Source organism: Patella vulgata, chromosome 1, assembly GCF_932274485.2.
Source record: "Patella vulgata chromosome 1, xgPatVulg1.2, whole genome shotgun sequence".
Lineage (NCBI taxonomy): Eukaryota > Metazoa > Mollusca > Gastropoda > Patellidae > Patella > Patella vulgata.
This window is the reverse complement of record NC_065879.2, coordinates 89,430,958-89,454,669: the sequence shown is the minus strand read 5'-3', so window position 1 is coordinate 89,454,669 and position 23,712 is coordinate 89,430,958. Positions and strand designations below refer to the sequence as shown.

Sequence of the window (23,712 nt, the reverse complement as noted above, 5' to 3'; positions counted from 1 at the left end):
TCAGAGAGAGAGAGAGAAAGAGAGAGAGGAGATTAATGTCCACTCGACACAAACTAGGTCGTTTCGGGACTAACATCTGCTTCAGTTATATTTCAATAATTCTCTTGTGCGTAGGGGTCTTTAGTAGTGGGTGGACCCAGAGAAAACCCACGAGGTTAGATAGGCGATCCTACTCGTCACGTACAAGCGAGGAATCAAAACCATGCCAGGTGACTCAATGACAGACCTTATGAGGCAACACATTAAACCATTCGATCCCCAAACCCCACGCGAATATAACATTTAATTTTAAAAAAATGATAAAATTTACACGTTCCTTAGATTCAATATTTAGTAAATTCTATATGGTCAGGTAAGGGAGTCCTGGACCCCTATACACATCCCACCTGCATTCAGTAATAAGAGAATTTAAATTTTTTACGGTCAGCTAAGGGAGCCCTTAACCCTTACACATCCCACTTGGATCCGTCACTGAAGATGTCTCCAGGTCATATTAGATTAAAGTCGATTCAATCGTCCCATTTATTGTGTAATGGTTTTATAGCGAAATGAAATGAAATGGTGTTTAATGTCCTACTGTTCTGCTCCGACTGGGCTAATGAAGACTGGCATAGACTAATACACTGTGCTACGAGGGAAATTTTGCCCGGACAGCTGCGCTATGGCCTACTTTTATTTCAAATATCAACTGTCAAGATGCATTTCACGTGCACGCTATGAGACCTCGGGTAAGACACTTCTTGTTGTCAGGCCCTCCGAGGTTGGACGCCACGCCACTTGACTCAACCATTCGCCCCCCCCCCCCCCACATCGTAATTTGTGGACCAAAATATAACACACCAAAAGATCAGATTTATACATTCCCAATGATCGGCCATTTTTCATCCCGTTTTTGATCCCTGCATTGGCCGAGAAAGTTCATCCAGATTTTCCGGCGTGGTTTCCCCCCTCGTCAGTGATGCAAGACGGAGGGCCTGACAAGGACAGCTGTCTAGTCGTTCTGATGTGATGAAAAAACGAGGTCCCGTGTACATATTGGCGTGCACGTAAAAGATCCCTTGACAGTTGGAATTCGATATAAGAGTAGGCCGTAGTGCCGCTGTTCGGGCAAAATTTCCCTCATAGCACAGTGTATTAGCCTATGCCCGTCGATCTTCATTAGCCCAGTCGGAGCAGAACAGTAGGACGTTAAACCCCATTTCATTTCATTTTTTTCATCCCGTTACAATGTAGACTCAGACGCTAGGCCAGTGATTCTCTACCTGTGTGCCGCCGCGAAATTTTTAACGGCACACTAAGAAAATGTGAAAAACCACGTGATCCCAATTGAGTATTCATTTGTGTCTAATGATAAGTTCATAGCTGTGTTTTTCTTTATTTAGTTTAGTTTGAGTCATTCTATGTGTCTATGACTAGTCTCTGTCTACGGTTGTATGTCGTCTATGACTTGCCATGTTTTTATTTTACAAAATTCAAATATTTTTCATATATATTTAGCCAGGCGTGCCGTTATTTTTTCTTGTGTTCCAAGGTGTGCCGTTGGCCCAAAAAAAAAAAAAAAAAAAAAAAAAAATGTCGACAACTAAGACAAGAAACTACTGCTACAGACAAGTTTTATTTTAATTGAATAACGACTAGGGTTTTTTTTTCATCCCGTTACCATGTAGACTCAGATACTAAGACGAGAAATCACTGCAACAGGCAAGTTTTATTTTGGTTGAATAACAGATTAGTTTTTTTTTTCATCCCGTTACCATGTAGACTCAGACACTAAGACGAGCAATCACTGCAACAGGCAAGTTTTATTTTGGTTGAATAACAGACTAGTTTTTTTTTCATCCCGTTACCATGTAGACTCAGACACTAAGACAAGAAATGACTGCAACAGGCAAGTTTTATTTTAGTTGAATAACAGACTAGTATAAAGTGGAACATTAAATTATGATGAAACATGTACAAAATAAACTAACAATATATGGCTAGATATATATCTTAAGGTCACCTGCAGATTTGGTCAAAGGTCACGAGATGTAAACGGGGCTAGCACCAATCCCAAACCCTCACCCTGGACCTAGCCCTAACCCACAATCTCGCCATCAATCACGTGCACTAACCTTATTTACATCTCATCGACCTGAGAAAATCTGAAGGTGACCTTCGGAAATAGATCTAGCCAACAAAATAAATATCAAGATCTTAATGCTTTGGTCTTACTTTAGAAAATTATTTTCATGCCCACTAGGGATAGGCATATCCGTAATTTCCACACAGAGTCATCATTCTGCACAGAGACCCATCTACTTCATACTTCGAGAATAGATCTCTGTCCTAAATGGCCGCCATATCCAACAATTAGTATACTGGGGCCTGTTTCACGAAATTTTAACTAAGATAAAATCCAAATTTTAGTAATTTGATTGGATAATATTAGACTGATTGTAGTGCTTAGCCAATCAAAATTGAAGTATCTACTAAAATTTGGATTTTATCTTTAGTTAAGATTTCGAGAAACAGGGCCCCGTTTTGTAATGCTGCTCTAACCCTTTTCACACAGCGATTAAATAAACAATTTCAATTTTATTAAATGCAAGCAGAATAAATACTTCTCGAAGGATACTTAAAGACAACCGGAAAACCTTTTTTTAAAATTATTTTTAAATATTGTAAGTTATTATGTCAACATATCCTTTCCATAAGTATAACACGATCCCGAATGTCAATGTTACCTGTCACATGTAAATTTCAACGTTAGCGATTTACGCCGTTCTACGTGAGTAGACGTAACTTTCCACCAATAAACTAATTTTAGTCCTGCTCATTTCTAGAAATATAGACTAGAAAATGAGCAGTAGAAAGGGCCTGTTTATTGGTGAAAAGTTACTGTTATCTGTTCAAAAATGGTTGAATTGCATTCCGTGTTTACATCAATCAAGTAGGGGAGGGAGAGAGAGAGAGAGTTTAACATCCACTCGACACAAACTAGGTCATTTCGAGGCTAACACATGGTTCAATTTTATTTCAATAATTTGCTTGCGCGTAGGAGTCTTTCGCAGTGGGAGGAAACCGGGGGACCCGAAGAAACCCCACGAAGTTGGACAGGCGACCCTTCTCTTTGTCACGTGCTAACCATTCGGCCATCCAACCCCCCTCAATCAAACAGGACTGTATTGTATCTAAATTCACTCAGCAAGGCAAAGCTCGGATGATTCCGTTACTCTGCATACTGGAATCTGCTGAGGTTTGCCGAGTGTATCTAAGGTAAGATCACAGCATATGGTCTCAATTCAAATTTTATATACAATGGAATTTAAAGATACAATTTCATATTTTTAAGTTATATTTTTATAATGTATTAAAATAATGCCTTCAAATCGACGCTATGTATAAACAGTCCTACCTTGATAAAGAATAATCACTATTGCCAGTTGAGAAATTGGCAAAAATATCATTTTCAACTTCAAATTCAAACGTTTGAAGATAGCTATTCCATTGCAGGGAATAGAAAAACAAGGGAGGTAATTGTGTTATTATTTCCGGTGTGAAATATTTTTGAGTGTGAGAATGATAACTATGATCGTATAATAGTGAGTTGACAACCTATTGAGCAAAAGACATAGAAATAATTGTTTTAACTTTCTTAGAAAATATGAAATTCTCGCTTTAATGTCTCATCAAGTCAACACAGTATTAGGTTATTTTGCAATCTGATTAAAATACAGATCTATATTTTTTTTATGAAGATCTGACCAGTTGTACTGGGAGGTCGTGCCAGGGGCTCACACGAGCGGCTTGTGACCCTATGACGTCAGACATTGAATAATCAATCAGCGTTGACGTCTCTAGTGGTTTACCCAGTTCCGTGCATCACACGCCAAGAATTCGCCGTAATAGACCGTTTCATTGGCTAATTCCTCACATCAACTAGAACGCCTGTTATATAACAACTCTTCGAGATCCTAGTGTTGTGAAGACAAGTAAAACCAAATTTTGAATAATAAAAAAACGAAACGAAATAGGATTTGTGTTTTAATCAGATTGCATAGATATGCGTATTCTACATATCATAACCTACATAAAATTGAACATAAATTATGACGTCACATTAATAATGACGTCATTGCATTAATCATATTAAACATACATTATGACGTCACATTAATAATGACGTCATTGTATTAATCATATTAAACATACATTATGCGAGAGCTAAATCTGCCTATTGCAGGTCTTTCTTTAGGCCTGAAATGTTATCTAAATTATTAATTAGACATTAATTAACTTATCCAGACAGTAATCAACTCTAGATGGCATCGCTAGACTGCGATGTTTATTGGATTAGGTTCTGATTTGCTGTTCGACTTCCATTCATAATTTAATCATGAAATGGATAATCGAGACTATGTTTTTTATCGTACTGACTTTAGTAATAACAATCGAGGCTAGGCCGTAAATTCAATCGCTAAAATCTCGGTTCAGAGTGCACCAATTTGACTCAAATTTTCAGCAAATTGCCTTTACATTATTTAAGTTTTAACTATTATAGTGAGAACTGTCGGCTCTTTATCTAATCTCCCATAATGTATCTTTAAATGATTTCATAAAAATAAACAAAGTTATGGATAATTGAAATTTTGGATACAATGTGTAGAATTATAACACGTTTCCTTTTTACAATAAACTGGGTCACAATGACAAAAAAAAGAAAGAAAAAAGAGAGATCTTTTGTCGGTGTATGGGTCAAATATGGCATTGTCGGTTAATCATTTTGTATGTATTGGTTTGTTTTGCGCTTCGGGGCTAACACATGGTTGATTTTCATTATTTCAATAATTCCCTTGCGCGCAGGGTTCTCTAACAGTGGGAGGATACCGGAGAAAACCAACGTGGTTGGACCGGCGACCTTACTAATTGTCACGTACAGAAACCACGCCAGTTGACTCAATGACAGACCTTATGATATAGCGCGCATAGGGAGGACTGCTAGTTCTTTATCTAAATCTTACATAATGTATCTTTAAGTTCGTTCAGCGAGTTAAGTTACAATTTCTACTTAACTCTTAGGTGTTACTTAAACCTTGGATTAACCAGTCAAATAATGTTTATATAGTCTTAATCAACCAGTCGCATTTGTTTCATTATCAATCGTCCAATCCCTGTTGTGATTTAACCAATCGTCGCTGTTGTTTATCCTGTTGTTCAGATCAATCAATCAATGTTTTTGTAGTAAATGGTGAGGTCAGATACAGCCAACCAATGATGTTATACTATGTAAGGTCCAACCCATCCATGTGGGTGTCTGTTGATGGTGAAATCAGGTCCAATCAGTTCTGTTGTACCATGTGTGTCTTATCAACCAATCATTTCTGTTGTATCATGTGGCTGTCTGTATCAACCAATCACTGTTCCTCTATTACATGTATATCGTCTATACTGACACCTTCAGGTTGTATCTCGACGGTTTCCATCACGTTCTCGTGTTCCTCGATCGCTTCTTGTTCTATGAACTCCATAGAACCAACGACTTCCTCGGCGACTTCTTCCTGGTCCTCTGGGTTGATGATCTGCAGAATAACCACCGTCTGTTCACCGTCCGCGGTTTCAATGCCGTCGATTGAGGACTGAATGGAACTTGGAATGGTGATCGTCTCCTGGCCTAAACTGTTTGTCGAAATAACGGCATTAGATAGATCTTGAAGAGCCTCCGCAGCCAAATTATCTGGTAGAATAATCTCGGCTGTTGAATTTCCTGACAGCGTGTTCTCTAGCTGTTGGACAGTTTCCAGTAAAATGGTGGTTTCCTGTTGCTCCTGTTTGACCTCTACTACTTCACCTTGACGACGCATATCGTCCAATGAAACAGAGTTGCGAACAAGATCCATATTGTGTGGATGTTTTCGTTTGAAATGACGTATCATTGTGTGACGATGTCCGCACCGCTCGCTACACAGCGCACAGACGTAGACAATACCGCTATGGAAATTCTGATTGTGGCGTTTTAGTTCGTAAGCTCGGACAAATTTCTTATCGCAAATTTCGCACGTGTATTTATCAACCATGGTATGTTCGAGCTTATGGCGCCTCATCTGTTCGGGATACTTAAACGATCGGGGACACAAACTACACTGAAATTTCTTCTCCTTGTCGTGGGAAAACATGTGAGTTTTCAGGTTACCACTCTGCCGGAACACCTTGCCGCAGGTGGGACACTTGTACGTGGGAGCATTGGTTGTATGGAATTGACGAATATGACACATAAGCCCCGCCTTCGACGTGACAACTTTACCGCAGTACGAACACTGATAGCGGAACTTCTTCTCGTGGACCATCTCCGTGTGGAGCTTGACATAATTTTCAAAATGGAATCTCTTGAAGCAGATGGGACATTCATATTTTTTCTCGCCATGAATACGCATGTGTTTATTCAAATTGCTGGAACTCGTGAATGGTCGACCGCACAGATGACAGACGAGATTTTCACGAATCTGCACTTTGTTCTTTTTTCTGACGATCCTCATTTTCGTCCCGTCCGGCAGAGAACAGACATGGTCGGCGAGATAATCTTTACGGAAGAATTGTCGTTGACACGAATCACACTTAAACTGTGGCGTGCCGTGAATCACCTGATGACGTATCAAGTTCTTCTCGCTCCGGAACTTCTTCTGACACTGCTCGCACGAGAGGAACTGCCCCGTCGTGTCGAAATAGATCGGCTCACATTTGTGGTTATGAAGCGTCCCTACCTTGATGAATCGTTTATGACATGCGGTACAGTAGTGCGGGTGGGTATGGGAGTGATAATGGTCGCGATATTCTTTCGAATCGCGGAAAATCTGAGTACAAATTTCGCATTCAATTTGCCCGTTCTCCTGGATCAAATGATTCGCCAAACAAAATCTATGATGCATTGAATGTTCTTCTTTGCGGCTGAACTGTTTGTGGCAGATATCGCAATCAAAGGCTCCCTGGTGACTGGCCTCGTGTCGGTTGAGGTACGTGATGGAAGAGAAGTTTTTGTTACATTTCGTACATTGGAACTGGATGGTGATATTTTTGGAAGCCTCGCTGCCTAAACACTCGTGGATCTTCAGCTCCTCCTCCGATTGAAACGCCGTCTTGCATTCGGAACAACAGTGTTTAGCACAATTAACCATGTGATTATTGGCGCCAAGCTGGGTGGCGAAAGTCTTTTTGCAGTTCGTGCAGACGAATATCTGGAGGTCGTCGACAGTCTCTGGCATACAGCGGAGAATATGCGTCTGCCACGAGTCCTTACGCGAATAACATTTCCCGCACTTGTCGCATTTATGGAGATCGGTATGTACGGCCATGTGGCGATATAAATATTTCTCGTTTTTGAAAGTTTGTTTACAAATGTCGCATGAGTATTCAAACTCCACGGGATCCTCGCAAACAGTCTCCATATGTTTGTTGTATTCTTCTTCAACGGGGAAAACTTTCCCGCATCGGGGACATTTCTGGCTTTCCGAATGCAAGGCGAAATGCTTGATGACGAAATCAAGCTGGGTGAATTCCTTTTTGCATTGAGCACAGCAATAAATGTTCGGGTCATCCTCGTTAACCCTTTCCTTCATGAAATAAACTTGTTCCGTCTTCTGACATTGGTGTTTCTGGAACGATTCGTTACGCGTGAACCTTTTCCCGCAATCACCGCATTTGTAGCGATCTGTGTGGGCTGGAAGATGGAGTCTAAGATAAGACTGCTGAGTGAATTTTTTCCCGCATTTTCCACACTTGTACAGTTTTTCACCGTCATCATCTTCCGTGATAACCGTCAAGGCTTCTAGCGCCAGTATTTCCTCATCCTTGTCAATACGTATCCTTCGTTTGGGCTCCTCGCCATATTTTCTCAGTTTTCGTTTCCTACCACGTGACGGGGAGTCAGAAATATAATGATCGTCGTCGGCCTGTTCGTTTCTTGACGGCTTAAAATCCATGTCGTCATCTTCGTCGTCCATATATTCAAATTCATCCCCCTCCTCCTCCTCTTCATCATCATCAACATCATCATCAACATCATCGTCTTCTTCATTCTTTTGTTCTTCCGCTTTGGATGTTGGTTCAATTTCAGATTTTCTGGGTCTGCCGCGACCCTTTTTCTCACCATGCGGTGTTCTAGATTTTTTGGGACTAGCATCTTCATCGGATTCGTCAGCGAATTTTCCAGTTGTCCGAATGCCTCTATTGGCACGTCGTGGAAGAACTCGCAATGGAGTAGGGGCAGACGTTCTAATGACAGGCTGTGGGCTGCGTTTCCGAATAGGAATAGACGCCTTAGTCTTAACCGTAGGCTGTGGGCTGCGATTAGCAGAAGGGATAAACGTCTTAACTGGCGGTGGACTACGTTTACGAGTCATTTTCTCGATTTCCAGACTGGTGGTTTTAGATTTTCGTGGTCTCCCTGGACCTCTTTTCGTGGACGTCTTAGGTGTGTCGTCAGTAAGCTGATTTGACCGATTGTCCTCCACTGGTATGGGTGTGTCTTCAGAAGTCAAATTAAGTTGATTTTCATTTATTTCAGTAACTTCATTCTCCCCTGCTTGTTTTGATTCATCCATGGGATCTTCTGTAACCCCAGCAGCAGCAGTAGAAGTATTGCTAACATCAGCAGACGTAGGTGAAGGAACCGTCGAATTGTTTTCATTATCAAAATCATTCCCGGGATCATCACCATCATCATCTTTAGTATCGGTGTTGAGTACAGATGGGGCATCTTCCGCAAGTTTCGGGATAAATTGTTCTAATTCTACATCCGAATCTTTAGTGGCGACTCCAGGATCTGTTTTCGTAGCTTCTGCTGCTTTTCGGAGTGACATGATACTTTCCGCCGCTTCCTGGACATCGGAATCTGGAACAGACTGGGGCAATATATCTTTCATCGGAGGGGCAAACTTTTGTCGACCTGGGGAGATGATCTCATTGGATCCTTCGGTGGTTTTTGTCGGGCTGTCTGAGTGTTTATGTGGATCTTCGGATACGATTTCCTTGGATCCCCCGGGTTTTGTCGAGGTGTCTGAGTGTTTAAGAATGATGTGCTGTTTCAGAACATGGTTAGAGGCAAATTTCTTATCACAAAATAAACAGATATGTTTTTTGTTATGGTTAGCCATGTGTTCTCGAAGTTTCCCCACATTCTTGAACCTACTGGGACACTTCTTACATTTATAGGGTCCCCGGAGAGACCTTTCTGGAATGATGTGGCTTCTAATATGTTTAGCGAAGTCTGAATCGTTAGAAAAGCTTTTATAGCAGGTCTGACAGGTGTGACGGGCCTCTAATTTAACTTCTGGGGGATCTCCATCAACTGGTTCTGTTTTAATAGGAAACTCAGGCTGTTCTGTTACTAATAGGGCTCCTAACATGGCTGAAATGAAATGAAATGAAAATAAAATGGGGTTTAACGTCCTACTGTTTTGCTCCGAACTGGGCTAATGAAGATGGGCATACACCATACAGTGTGCTATGAGGGAAATTTTGCCCGGACAGCGGCACTACGGCCTACTCTTATATCGAATTCCAACTGTCAAGGGATCTTTTACGTGCACGTCAATGTGTACACGGGACCGAATGACTACATAGCTGTCCTTGTCAGGCCCTCCATCCTGCATCACTGACAAGGGGGAACCACGCCGGAAAATCTGGATGAACTTTATTGGCCAATGCAGGGATCGAACACCCGACCTCCAGGCTAGCAAGCCAGCGCCTTACCCACTTAGCCGAAATAACAACAAAAGGCAACATATTAAAACTAATCAATTACAAGTTCTTATCCTACCAAATTCGCCCGGGGCCTAAATTCATCTAGGACCCAACTTCCATGGCCTTAAACATTCACTGAGTCATGCTGGTTAATTTGATAGTATATATGTAGGGGTGGCGTGTGGCAATGAAGCGTAATTCACCCGGGGCTCAGACTCTTACATGTACATAATGCATCTTTAACTGTACAGTTCAATGAAATTTTTTTTGCCCAGGCAGCACTTCATGGGGTTTAATATCCACTTGACACAAACTAGGTCCTTTTTAGGACAAACATATGGTTCAATTTTATTTTAATAATTCGCTTGCGCGTACAGGTCTTTAGCAGTGGGAGGAACCGGAGGACTCGGAGAAAACCCACAAGGTTGGACAAGCGACCCTACTCCTTGTCACGTACAACAGGGGATTTGAAACAACGCTAGTTAACTCAATGACAGACCTTATGATACAACGCCACATGCTAACCATTTAGCCATTCACACCCTCTAAGTAAAATTGAACCGTGTGTTAGTCCCAAAATAACCTAGTTGGTGTTGAGTGGACATTAAACTCAATTTCCCTCTCTCTCTCCCCTCTCTTCCCAGTCCCCCACTCTCGCCCCGCCTATCCCTCATTTTTATCTGGGAGCTCTCCATTACGATTTATTTTCAACTTACTTCTAGTAGTTCCATTAGGTTTCGCATCACGACCTAATTTTTTAGCGTAGTGTGGAGCGTACCAGACCCGTAGTTCTTCGTCCGGCCTGATTACACAGGTTGTACTGTAGAAGACGTTGTGATTGATGGTGTATGCCATACAGTTCTGATTGTATACCGAGTCAGCTGGTCGTATTAAACACATCCAGTTACATTCATTCTCATCTGACGCATCAAAACAGGTTATACTGCCATCTTTATTAAACATCTGAAAATATCAAAACAAATGAAAATATCAAAACAAATAAACATTTCAAAACAAATGGAAATATCAAAACAAATGGAAATGTCAAAACAAATGAAAATATCAAACACCTTAAACCATTTATCAAACATCTGAAAATATGAAAACAAATGAAAATATCAAAACAAATGAAAATATCAACACAAATGAAAATATCAAACATCTGAAAATATCAAAACAAATGAAAATATCAACACAAATGAAAATATCAACACAAATGAAAATATCAACACAAATGAAAATATCAAAACACCTTAAACCACCATGTAATGTATTAAACACTAGTTTTAGTAGAAATCATATAGAGAAGTGGTGTGGGTTTTCTATGCAATAACAATGAGAATTTATAGCAGGTGTCAATGTTACAAGTCATTTATAGCAGGCTTCATTTATTTAACACCTCAGTTGTTAAACCTGTTCAATCATGATAACCATGCTATAAATATAACATAGTAACAGTTCATAGGTTAAAGGTCAAATGTCAAATACCAAACTATGATTAACTGTAAACTGCTAGCTCAGTCTAGTGGAAAAGATGTCTGCATACATCAAACTATTAAAGATGGGTTCCGGCGTACAAACTGGGTGATTTAATGGTATATATGGACCAAAAACATATTCAAACTAATTAATTTGTCATAATTATGCTTCAAATCCTTCTCAAACATTGTAATGCTATTAAAATTCGATCAAACCAGGTCATGTTTACGTCACGTCTGGGGTGTCAGAGGAGAAATCATTGCATACATAAGACGATGTTGTCTTTAATCGCTTATTATTTATTACAAATATCGAATCCTAATTAAATTTTCGGATTATCCACTACCCGCGTCTTTTTCCGTCATTTTTATCTCAGAAAGTATTGTACGTCTAACTCTTCATAAAGTTTATCAACTTGTACATCAAGCGCTCAATGTTCGCTTGTGACCTTTGACATCGTGCGTGCAGAAGGTCATAATCGTCGGGCTGTTGATTAGGGGAAAACTTACATTTTTGTCCCGTATATACGCTCCATGAGTGTTTTTCGGGAATCCAGTATTTTTCTAGTAAGATTGGATATCTCTACTTTTCATATATACCAAAATTGCCATACTTTTATTGCAAATAACCACCCGATAAATACTTTTCTGGGAACCCATCTTTAAATGTTTATTGTTAGTCTCATTTAAAGTAGCTAAGTCTCTAACTCAATATCATCAAAAATCTTTGACATTGAAAACCCAAATTATTTGTCAATTCAAATCAACATTGGTCTTGTGATCTTACAGGGAAAAGATGGGCTTCTGATATCCAATATTCAAGACAAAATAAACATTTTGTCTTTGGTACACGAATCGTGTTGTACCATAATGCGTTTCATTGCCATTTGGAACAAGGGACTCAAAGAACGAGGCTAGACATATTCCACAAGTCATGTCAAATGGTGACGCTATATTCTTATCTGGAGAGCATGCGCAATAAATACCATCGGTTTAGACTGGAATAACTAGACGCTAAAGATTGTCTTCAATTGAGACTTCTGGCGTATTTCGCCGAACATAACTGATTAGAAATTACAATAAAAACAGAAACGATTGAATGTAAATCAATTTATTCATATTACATTATTATATGCGTTGTGACCCATTTGTGTCAATTTCTAGATCCCAAATATTAGTGATTCAGCTCCTTTAAGCCTACAAATAATTCGCAGACTAAAACAGATGCCTTGGGTGGGTTGGGATGGCCTAGTGGTCTAGAGTGTTGCGCTTTAAGCTCTAGCTGGCAGGTCACCTCTGGCTTACGGCTTCAAGATAGGGGCGCCTTCTTAATGTCATAGGTATACCCCCCCCCCCCCCCCCGTTTCCTCTCACAGGAAAGATCACTGCGCGTGTGATAAAATAATAACAATATGACAACTTGTCTGTGATGTCCCCCTTGGTGGGAGAGAGAGAGAGAGAGAGAGAAATGAGTTTTAACGTCCACTCGGGACTAACATACATCTAGGGTTCAGGACGTTAAAACACTAATAGAAGAAGAAATAGATGCCTTACCTTTAGAATAAAGAAATCCATGGCTTCTATATCACAGTTAGTTCGTTTAGCTTCAAACGGGCCAAGCTGGGTTTTTTGAGGGACAACTACTTTTGAGGAAACTCCCAGGGATCCGTCGGCCATTTCTATAATCTGCATCGTGTCTGGTAGTGTAAGACGAGCTCTATAAAAAAAAAATGATGAAATTTATCAAAATACATTTAACATCTTAAAATTCTCTAAGCATGTGACAAGACCTAACAGAATCCTCTAAGCATGTGATGGAGACTAATTGTATGTTTTATAGTTTTTATACTATGTCTTTTAGTTATCAGAAAACAAAATATATGCCCAACACTAGTTCAACTTGCTATTAAATTCAACCCAAGGGAGATAACTGAGCTAAAAGTACACGACTCTTTTACCAATGGTAAAAAATGGTCTTAAATATTTGATATCAGAAGCCTTAGACTACATGTACTTTAATCGTTCTACCCCATTGTCCCTTGCCAGGCCGTCTGTCCTGCACCACGGAAACAATGAAATTTCTCGGAAAACCCTGGAAACAAACAAGAGACCTCCAAGTTAGGGAGCCAACGTTTTTCTAACTGAACTACCGTGGCCACTTCAACTAAAACAAGCGGTTACCATGCAAGATATGCCCACATTTTGCAAGAGATGGACAGAGAACATGCAAAAAAGTGATTTTTTTGTACAATTAGGGGCCATAATCCAGGAATGCGTCAATATCAAAACGAACAGAGAATTTGAGATATAAACATATATGTTAAGGGTTTTCCGTAAAATCAGGAGCCATAATCCATGAACAATTATATAGTACGATACATGTACATGCTAATATCGAAAGGAGAGAGAGAGAAATGGGAATTAACGTCCACTCCACACAGACTAGGTAATTTCGGGACTAACACATGATTCAATTTTATTTCAATAATTGGCTTTTGCACGTAAGGGGTCTTAAGCAGTGGGAGGAAACCGGAGGACCCGGAGAAAACCCACGAGGTTGGACAGGTGATCCTACTTCTTGTCACGTACAACTGGGGAATCGAAACCACACCATTTGACTCAATGATAGACCTTATGATACAGCACGCACATGCTAACCATTCGGCCATCCAACCTCCCTAATATCGAAAGGAAAAGAAATGAAATAAAATTGGGTTTAATGTCCTACTGTTCTGCTCCGAACTGGGCTAATGAAGACGGGCAAACACCATACATTGTGCTATGAGGGAAATTTTGCCCGGACAACGTCAAGGGATCATTTACGTACATGCCAATGTGTACACAGTACCTCAGTTTTTCGTCCCCTCCGAATGACTATACAGCTCTGTCCTTGTCAGACTCTCCGTTAATATCGAAAGGAACCGAGATCTTTGGGAGAATGTAAGCGTATAACAAGGTAAATACCTGGAAACAAATTCGATGACTGTGCCAGGATCCGCGAGTCCCAGTTCTGGACAATATTCTGTCTGATGCTCTCCTCCACATACATCACATTCTACTGCTACCACCGCTGTGGTCGTATCCTCCGCTAGTAAATAAAACACCAGTTTATTAAACATACATGCTGACTCTTCTTGCTATAGTAGCTCAAAAATAGACAATATAAAATGAAAATTTCATTCAAATTACGTCATTCTGATCCAAGTTATCACTGTTTCTAGTTTTGACAAGATGTGTGCATTGTGGTATATTCGAGACTTAGCCTTGCTTTCCCATTTTTAAATTAAATTTTTAAATGGCGAATCATTCTAATCTAGTTAAAATCTTGAGTATCCGATGCCACCGAGAGTTGATTATTGTCTGGATAAGTTAATTAATAATTCATATAACATTTCAGCACTAAAGAAAGCCCTGCAATAGGCAGATTTAGCTCTTGCATAATGTATGTTTTACTTGTAGTATATGTGGAATTAGTACCAATTTTTAATAGCATGATACCTTTTGTGGTACATGTAAAAGTTAAAACAGACTAAACTTACTGGTTTCAGCTTCGGGGGAAGCCATGTTGGTCCAACTTCAGGTGAAACTTGATGTTGAGTTGAAACGATAAAAACTGAAAGTAAAATGAAAATATTTGTATTAACCCTTTAAGTCTGATTGTTTTTTGGGGGTTTTTTTTTGGGGGGGGGGGGGGGGTCATTTCGAGACTAACATATGGTTCAATTTTATTTCAATAACTTGCTTGTGCGTAGGGATTATTAGCAGTGGGAGGAAACCGGAGGACCCAGAGAAAACCCACAAGGTTGAACAGGCGAGCCTACTCTTTGTCATGTACAACCGGGGAATCGAAACCATGCCAGTTGACTCATGTGCTAGTCCCAAAATGACCTAGTTTGTGTCGAGTGGACGTTAAACCCCAATTCTCTCTCTCATATATCTACGGAAAGATCTTGAATTCCTCTATCCAGTGGTATAAAATATTTAACATTTTTTTGTCATTTTTACTGGTCTCCTGAAATGTTCCATATGGAACGTCTGACGGTTAAAGGGTTAAAGGTCAAGCAGTTAGCTGGTGAAAAACTGCTAAAAACTGTTTGGCAGACAGAATATAATAATTATTTGTGTAAAGTCTGATTTCTTGAGGATCTATAGATGTTGAGTAAATCAGGAAATTCAAGAAATATAAAATTAAATGAGGTTTGACGTTCTACTGTTCTGCTACGACTGGGCTAAGGAAGACGCCATGGGCATATGCTATACATGACAGTATGCTATAAGGGAAGTTTTTCCCGGGCAACGGCACTACGGCCTACTCTTATACATGTATATTCCAACTCAGTTTTTCATACCATCCGAGAGAGAGAGAGATAGAGAGAGAGAGAGATGGGGTTTAATGTCCACTCAACACAAACTAAGTCATTTTGGGACTAACATATGGTTCAATTTTATTTCAATAATTTGCTTGCGCGTAGGGGTCTTTAGCAGTGGGAGGAATCTGGAGGACCCGGAGAAAACCCTCGAGGTTGGACAGGCAACCCTACTCCTTGTCACGAACAACTGGGGCATCGAAACCACGCCAGTTGACTCAATGACAGACCTTATGATACAGCATGCATGTGCTAACCATTCGGCCATCCCGCCCCCCTCCCCTGCATGATAGAGAGTGGGGTATTGGTATTGTCTTTCGACAATTCCCTTGATTGAGGGTGGGGAAAATTCCGTTTGGTTTACTTGATAGAGAGTGGGGCAAAAACTTCATTTTAGTCAATTCCTCTCAGTTTGTTAGATCGTGGCAATTTGTGCATCCATTGACAAGGGGATACCACGCGCGAAAATCCTGTGGATATTTCTTGATCGGCACCGGGATCATTCTCAGAACCTCCTGAGTAGTGAGCCAGCGCCTTTTGCAATGTGCCTTCATGAATTTGAACTTCAAGTCTAACTATAGGTTGCCAGGCAACGAAACATACGCTCACAGCAGCCAAGTCGTCCGAGCAGTCAATATGAGTAGTCATATATTTTTACTTTTATTGGTAATGAAACATTTATAATACACTCAAATCTGATTAAGAGTAACAAGTTATCAAAATTCTTTGAAAATAAATATTCTTGTTCGTCTTAGGACCTTGAACTCAGTTTATCAATCTAAAGTCAATCAAATGATAACTTTGGTCTCTAGAGCATCCACAAGATTTTTCAAAGTGATCAAGTGCCATAACTCTGGTAAAAATTATCGGCAATCATTGAAAATCACTGGGCTTCTTTGTCTCACGACCCTAAACACTGTGTATAAATTTAACGTCAATCGGATATTAACTTTAGACTCTACAGCATCAACAAGATTTTCCGATTTTCAAAGTGATCAAGGGCCATACCTCTGGTAAAAATTACAGGAAATCATTGAAAATCACTGGGCTTCTTTGTTTCACGACCCAAAACACTGGGTATAAATTTAACGTCAATCGGATATTAACTTTAGACTCTAGAGTGTCCACAAGATATTTCAAAGGGACCAAGGGTCATAACTCTGGCAGTACTTATTGGATATTGTTGAAAATCAATAGGCTTCTTCGTCTCATGACCTTAAACACTGTGTACAAATCTAAAGTCAATCAGATATTAACTTTAGCCTCTAGAGCGCCCACAATTGCTTGTGGACGCCGGATGTATGGACGAGGGCGACGACAATATACGACCACATTTCAATGTGGGCGTGTAAAACGACCAGCCAGGGTGGGTGGGGGGGTGGATGGCCGAATGGTTAGCGTGTGTGCGTTGTATCATAAGTTCTGTGATTCAGTCAACTGGCGTAGTTTTGTTGGCGTAGTTTTGATTCCCCGGTTGTATGTGACAAGGATAAGGGTCGCCTGTCCAACCTAGTGGGTTTTCTCAGGGTCCTCCAGTTTCCTCCTACAGTACTGCTAAAGACCAGTACGCGCAAATGATTAAATGAAATAAAATTAAACCATTTTTGTCCCGAAATGACCTAATTTGTGTCAAGTGGACATTAAACCCCATCTCTCTCTCTCTAAAAGCGACCAACTATCAGTACTATCACTATCACCATGGTCATGGACCATGTCCATCTCACACAATATGCCATGATATGGTCCATGGAAAATGACCTTGTTGGGTTCTTAATGAAAAGAGAATCAAATTATTTATTTAATGTAAAATATTTAATATCAAATAGGAATCGGAACAACATCTATACAACTGTGAATCGTATGTAACATTACTTTCCGTTTCTTTTCAAGGAGTAAATTTCAGTTGACCTTATTTGATAATATTCGGAACGGTAAAAATGGCGGAATGGCTGAAGCGAACCGCCATTTGCATCACGTTTTTAATCCCATTCAAATGATCGGTTGGGTTTCTGTAACTCCTTGAAACTAACGTGAAAGATGATTTTCAGTGGAGACTTGAATGATGTGAGCGTCTAAATATGTAAGTAATTGGGTGTTGATTAAAAAATTAACTCGAAAACTTACACAAATATCAGAGAAAAATTCGTCTCCGTGTCGGAAAATCTCGCCTGACGCCAACTTACTGCACCCAAGTGATACGCATGCGCGAATGAATTCTCCCGTGTCAGTAATTTTTAGTTGATTTTGTTCGTTATTGTCGTCATTTCTGGCAATTCAAAAAGAGATTCCGTGTTATTAATGCCTCTGGTATTAATTTAATTGATAATATCAGTTGTATGTGTCAGTATTTTATAAATAAAATTGAATTGTTGTAATTTCGTCGCAGACGATTTTGAAGATAAATGATCACCAGATGGCGCGATCAAATGTAACCTAAAAATAGATATGGGGCAAATTTAGCTTTTATTTCACTTTGCCTTTGTCAAGAAATTTCTATAAACCTTGGGCAAATTGGACTTTCACTGGTCTAGTCAAGTAAGATCTCGGGAATTTTAATATTTTATATGGGACAGGGTCTCTAATTCAGTAATGTCAGTAATGGATTTAAGAGTAATGGTGGTATACTAGTAAATGAACTCAGACTAGAGCAGCGACAGTAGATACTAGATTGTAGATAATAAGTAAAGTAGATAAGATAGTACAAATCTTTGCATAGGAAAAGTTCGCGGAAATGTCATTTGCCTAAACTTTGTCATTTTCTGAGGGATGATCACATTATTCCGATTCACGAATCAGTACTCGAAAGTGCATTCCGTTACGTTCCGAGTTTTCATTCGTTTGAAGTCTTCGAATGTCTGGTCATTTGTCATTAGTGGTCAAAGGGAGATAACTTCAATTTACAGCCAGGACATGGCAACAAGAAAACATCTGCGCATTGTTATGATCTTTGTTTATGATTCATCACACTCATCAAGTAATGTGTATTTGATGTTATAAAAGTTTAGGATCTCACATCACCAGTGTTTTACAGCAATAATAAGAATAGGCCTCATATAGGCCTATATATGAAAATGTAGGTGAATCACACACAGTTTTCTCCTAATCTGTTGCCTATTGAGTCAAGTGGCATTATTTTCCCTGCATGTAGGTGACAAGTAGTAGGGTTGCCTGTACAACCTCATGCATTTTCTCAAGGTCCACTGGTTTCATCCCACTGCTAAATTACCCCTACACGCTAGCAAATTATTGAAATAAATGTGTTAGTCCCAAAATGGCCTTGTTTGTGTTGAGTGGACGTTAATCTCTCTCTCTCTCTCTCTCCCCAACCTTTTGGTTTTTTGGTTAAGGACCCTATTAATTAACCCTTCCTGAGCTAACCACTTTACACCCATACAAGGCTATGCAAATATTGAGTAAAAATCAAGCTTTAGACCCTGTGGTGAAAAATCATTCATACCTTGAATATGAATGCGACTACAACTGTAAAATTGCAAATGTATATCCATTATATATGACTTGGGATTTTTGCATATTTTTAGTTTAGATTTTATCGTTACTATGGTTACCAGTGGGTTTCAAAATGGCTGCCATATTATTGTCATAAATGAAATATTGGATAATTTTTTGTCATTAAAAAATTCAAGATGGTCAGAAATAAAGCTATATGGATTATTACCATGATAGATATCTCTTTTGCAAGAATAGTATAGGTTTTTGGGGAAAAGTCACTAAATTGTGATAATAATGGGGTTTTTCTAAAAATAATAAAATGTAAACGAGCAGTATTGACAATTTTGTGGTAGACAATACAAATATAAAATCATCAGTAACAAGTTTTTATTAACAATAAAATAAAAATAAATTAAATATTTGGAAAATAACAATAATATATACCGAAATATTCACATTGTTGCCATGGTAACCAATTTGACCATATCGTATACGTTTATATCGGCAGCGATCTACGTTCTGACTATTGATGGTTGTTCTGTCAATAGAGGAAACCCCCTCGTAATAAAAACTCGTGTTATACACCATCTAAGGTTAAAACCATGCTTTTACAGGGGAGTAAACCAAATTAAATAAACTTCCTGACTATCGTCAGGTGCCGCTCTGACAGACTATAAAATTATCCCGACAATCGTCGGGATTAGCTCAGGAAGGGTTAATGTATTTTGAACATATAAATTATTGAAATAAAATTGAACCATGTGTTAGTCCCAAAATGACCTAGTTTGTGTCAAGTGGACTGAAACCCTCTCTCTCTGTCTCATTTCTTTTTTTTTTATTTCCATTTTCAGACAATGACACACAGAGATGTGGTCAGTTCTCACAAGACGGCGAGCGGTGAAACGTCGACTGGCGGTATTGACTGGAGCAAACCACCTGACATCGATGCCTACCTTGATAAAGAGAACACCCAATACCTTCTAGAGAAACGAACATCACCGCAAAAATGGATATGGAAGTTACGAATGATGAACTCGGCGGGATTCGTGTATTTTTCTGTTTACTCGTTGTCAAGTCTAATTGTTGGCCATTTTTTCACGTTGCCTTATCTTTACGGGTATGACAAAGATGTTTTGAGGAATCGTAAAATCCTGGCGGTGTACATTTTTATCATGCTCGTCACCAATTACATTCTAATTGTTGTACGATCCAAGCGTTCAAGGTTCGGTATTTTTAGCCAGATGTTGCCGTCTGCTAATCAAGCTCATTGGACGAAATGTCCTAATTGTGATATTTTAGTGCCACCGAGAGCCAAACACTGTGTTCTATGTGATGTGTGCGTTCTAAAACGAGACCACCATTGTTTTTTTGCGGGATGCTGCATTGGATTTCATAACCAGCGTTACTTTATTGTGTTCTGCTTGTATGGCTGCCTTGGAGCGATGTACAGTTTATACGTGACTTATTGTTTCCTAGAAATCCATTACATCCCACTCTTTAGTCTGGATTTCTATGGTTACCTGATGCCATGGTTGCTATGGAGATGGTATCTAGGGGTAATCCACCATTCTGTTATCTGGCTTGCCCTTCTGCTTTATCTGTCCTTGACCACCTTAATAGCCTGTGGATATTTCTTGACGTGGCAGTTGGTCCTTTTATGCACGGGACAAACTACATATGAATTTTTGAAACGGAACAAAACATTCAAGCAGCCATTGACGGAGAATCTTAAGTCTATATTCGGGAAGTGGTCACTCATTAACTTTATTATTCCCCTACCATGGATACGCAATGAAGGGGATGGTAGAAAATGGAAGACAAGATGCAGCCTGGATGAAAAACATTTCTAAGGATTTATTCAAATTTTATTTATTGTAAAATGGTCCCGAAGTTGATTTTTATTAATTTTCTGTGATGTATAACAAATGATTTAGCTGCTGTGGGCGTATGTTTCGTAGCCTGGCAACCTATCCTCTGTGATGTATAACAATTGAATGGTGTATTTACCTTGTCTCAAAATTTCAGCTCAAAACCACCTATCCGGACACGTAACCCTTTTAAGATTTCGGGTGGATTTTTCCTTGGGTGACCTGATAATCTATTGCCTTTCCTTTAGAGGTCTATACAGTGTATGACCAACGTGCTATACTTGATAACGAAAGGTAAATTTCACCTACACGTTATTTTTATAAAATAAAAGTCTAGTTTTATCCAGACACCATATAATACAACTTGGGACACTGGTTTCCATTTCCAGATGAAGACTGACTGGTTAAACATATATTGAGTTAGTTGCTCGGCCCGAAGGTAGGGTATTATTAAGCAGTGGACACATTAGCCAAATTATTTGGCCGAATCAATCGGCGCCAAATTTTGTTCTGCCGAATGGGTGGACACACTAGCCGAATGCTTCTCCCGATTCACCAGTCGATTGCATCACCTTTCACGTCACATGATTAAACATGGCGGCGTCTACATGTATGTCTTGGCTAAAGAATTCTACATTCGGCCGAATGCTTCGGCAAAGCTGACAAACCAGGCGAATATATCAAACCTGTTTGATTCGGGCAAATCATTTGGCCGAATAGAAATTCGGCCGAATCATTCGGCCGAATGACAGTGGAGACACTAGGCGAATTTTGACGCCGATTGATTCGGCCGAATCATTCGGCTAGTGTGTCCAACGCTTAAGGATTTGGACACAAAATTGGGAAGTTTTATTCTTCAAAATATAATCGAGATTGGCCCTTTAATCCATCAACTGTAATATATTATATAAATAGGAATAAAGCAACAACTGTGATTTAAGTTATATGTAATTCATTCCAAATTAAAGAATATTTAAATTGTCTTTAATTATTAGGCTAATTAATAAATAATTCATATTTATTCAAATTGATGTTTGTGGCAATAAATGATAAGAATTTTATTTTATTAATTCTGTTCTTGGTGAATGATAATTATGTTATTTTATAAATTCTATTCTTGGTGAATGATAATTATGTTATTTTATTAATTCTACACTTGGTGAATGATAAAAATATTATTTTATTAATTCTATTATTGGTGAATGATAAAAATGTTATTTTATTAATTCTACACTTGGTGAACAATAAAAATGTTATTTATTAATTCTACTCTTGGTGAACAATAAAAATGTTATTTATTAATTCTACTCTTGGTGAATGATAAAAATGTTATTTTATTAATTCTACCCTTGGTGAATGATAAAAATGTTATTTTATTAATTCTACTCTTGGTGAATGATAAAAATGTTATTTTATTAATTCTACTCTTGGTGAATGATAAAAATGTTGTTTATTAATTCATTACTTGGTGAATGATAAAAATGTTATTTTATTAATTCTACCCTTGGTGAATGATAAAAATGTTATTTTATTAATTCTACCCTTGGTGAATGATAAAAATGTTATTTTATTAATTCTACTCTTGGTGAATGATAAAAATGTTGTTTATTAATTCTACTCTTGGTGAATGATAAAAATATTATTTTATTAATTCTACTCTTGGTGAATAATAAAAGTATTATTTTATTAATTCTACCCTTGGTGAATGATAAAAATATTATTTAATTAATTCTACTCTTGGTGAATGATAAAAATGTTATTTTATTAATTCTACTCTTGGTGGATGATAAAAACGTTATTTTATTAATTCATTACTTCGTTAATGATAAAAATATTATTTTATTAATTTTACTCTTGGTGAATGATAAAAATGTTGTTTATTAATTCTACTCTTGGTGAATGATAAAAATATTATTTTATTAATTCTACTCTTGGTGAATAATAAAAGTATTATTTTATTAATTCTACCCTTGGTGAATGATAAAAATATTATTTAATTAATTCTACTCTTGGTAAATGATAAAAATGTTCTTTATTAATTCATTACTTGGTGAATGATAAAAATATTATTTTATTAATTCTACTCTTGGTTAATGATAAAAATGTTATTTTATTAATTCTACCCTTGGTGAATGATAAAAATATTATTTTATTAATTCTACTCTTGGTGAATGATAAAAATGTTGTTTATTAATTCATTACTTGGTGAATGATAAAAATGTTATTTTATTAATTCTACCCTTGGTGAATGATAAAAATGTTATTTTATTAATTCTACCCTTGGTGAATGATAAAAATATTATTTTATTAATTCTACTCTTGGTGAATGATAAAAATGTTGTTTATTAATTCATTACTTGGTGAATGATAAAAATATTATTTTATTAATTCTACTCTTGATTAATGATAAAAATGTTATTTTATTAATTCTACCCTTGGTGAATGATATGTTATTTTATTAAAGATACATTATGGGAGATTAGATAAAGAGATGGCAGTTCTCACTATAATTCATTAAAAACTAGATAATGTAAAGGGAATTTGCTGAAAATTTCAGTCAAATTGATCCACTCCGAACCGAGAATTTAGCGATTGAATTTTGGGCCTGGCCTCGATTGTCATTACTTAAGTTGGTAGATAAAAAACATAGTCTTGATTATCCATTTTTTGATTTAAACATGAACGAGTGTTGAGCAGCAGATCGGATTATAATCCAGTAAATATCGCAGGCTAGCCATGCCATCGCGAGATGATTATGGTCTGGATAAGTTGATTAATGTCTAATTAATATTTTATATAAAATTTAATGCCTAAAGAAAGACAAGCAATAGG

The 23,712-nt window shown here is 38.1% G+C and overlaps 2 protein-coding genes across 10 annotated transcripts; one reads left to right on the top strand and one right to left on the bottom strand.

The window, feature by feature from the left end:
• Positions 1 to 1,876: 1,876 nt before the first annotated feature.
• LOC126810113 (PR domain zinc finger protein 15) lies at positions 1,877 to 17,825 on the bottom strand. Of its 4 annotated transcripts, none has more exons than XM_050535134.2 (6): positions 17,687 to 17,825; positions 14,735 to 14,808; positions 14,160 to 14,283; positions 12,750 to 12,912; positions 10,434 to 10,680; positions 1,877 to 9,382 (listed from the first exon to the last, which is right to left on the bottom strand). In XM_050535134.2, exons 2-6 carry the CDS (start codon positions 14,757 to 14,759, stop codon positions 5,397 to 5,399), a joined length of 4,545 nt encoding a protein of 1,514 aa, XP_050391091.1. In that variant the 5' UTR covers positions 14,760 to 14,808; positions 17,687 to 17,825; the 3' UTR covers positions 1,877 to 5,396. The 4 variants fall into 4 exon arrangements, with proteins under 4 accessions (XP_050391091.1, XP_050391219.1, XP_050391265.1 ...); XM_050535262.2 differs by lacking the exon at positions 17,687 to 17,825 and adding an exon at positions 17,435 to 17,454; XM_050535308.2 differs by lacking the exon at positions 17,687 to 17,825 and adding an exon at positions 17,248 to 17,282.
• LOC126814704 (palmitoyltransferase ZDHHC22) lies at positions 17,509 to 22,026 on the top strand. 6 transcript variants are annotated; one of them, XM_050540232.2, is made up of 2 exons: positions 17,509 to 17,642; positions 19,864 to 22,026. In XM_050540232.2, exon 2 carries the CDS (start codon positions 19,867 to 19,869, stop codon positions 20,860 to 20,862), a length of 996 nt encoding a protein of 331 aa, XP_050396189.1. In that variant the 5' UTR covers positions 17,509 to 17,642; positions 19,864 to 19,866; the 3' UTR covers positions 20,863 to 22,026. The 6 variants fall into 6 exon arrangements, with proteins under 6 accessions (XP_050396189.1, XP_050396422.1, XP_050396268.1 ...); XM_050540465.2 differs by lacking the exon at positions 17,509 to 17,642 and adding an exon at positions 17,752 to 17,785; XM_050540311.2 differs by lacking the exon at positions 17,509 to 17,642 and adding an exon at positions 17,790 to 17,902.
• The last annotated feature ends 1,686 nt before the right edge of the window (positions 22,027 to 23,712 follow it).

Bases quoted from the DNA above. Each gene is read 5' to 3' on its own strand.
- LOC126810113 (XM_050535134.2), bottom strand. From the start codon at position 14,759: ATGGCTTCCCCCGAAGCTGAAACCA. The intron at 12,913-14,159 runs GTATTTACCTTG...TTTTTTTTATAG, and splicing joins GTCATCGAATTTGTTTCCAG to AGCTCGTCTTACACTACCAG. The intron at 9,383-10,433 runs GTAAGTTGAAAA...ATTTCATTTCAG, and splicing joins ACCTAATGGAACTACTAGAA to CCATGTTAGGAGCCCTATTA.
- LOC126814704 (XM_056100622.1), top strand. From the start codon at position 18,516: ATGATTCATCACACTCATCAA. The intron at 18,537-19,863 runs GTAATGTGTATT...TTCCATTTTCAG, and splicing joins TGATTCATCACACTCATCAA to ACAATGACACACAGAGATGT.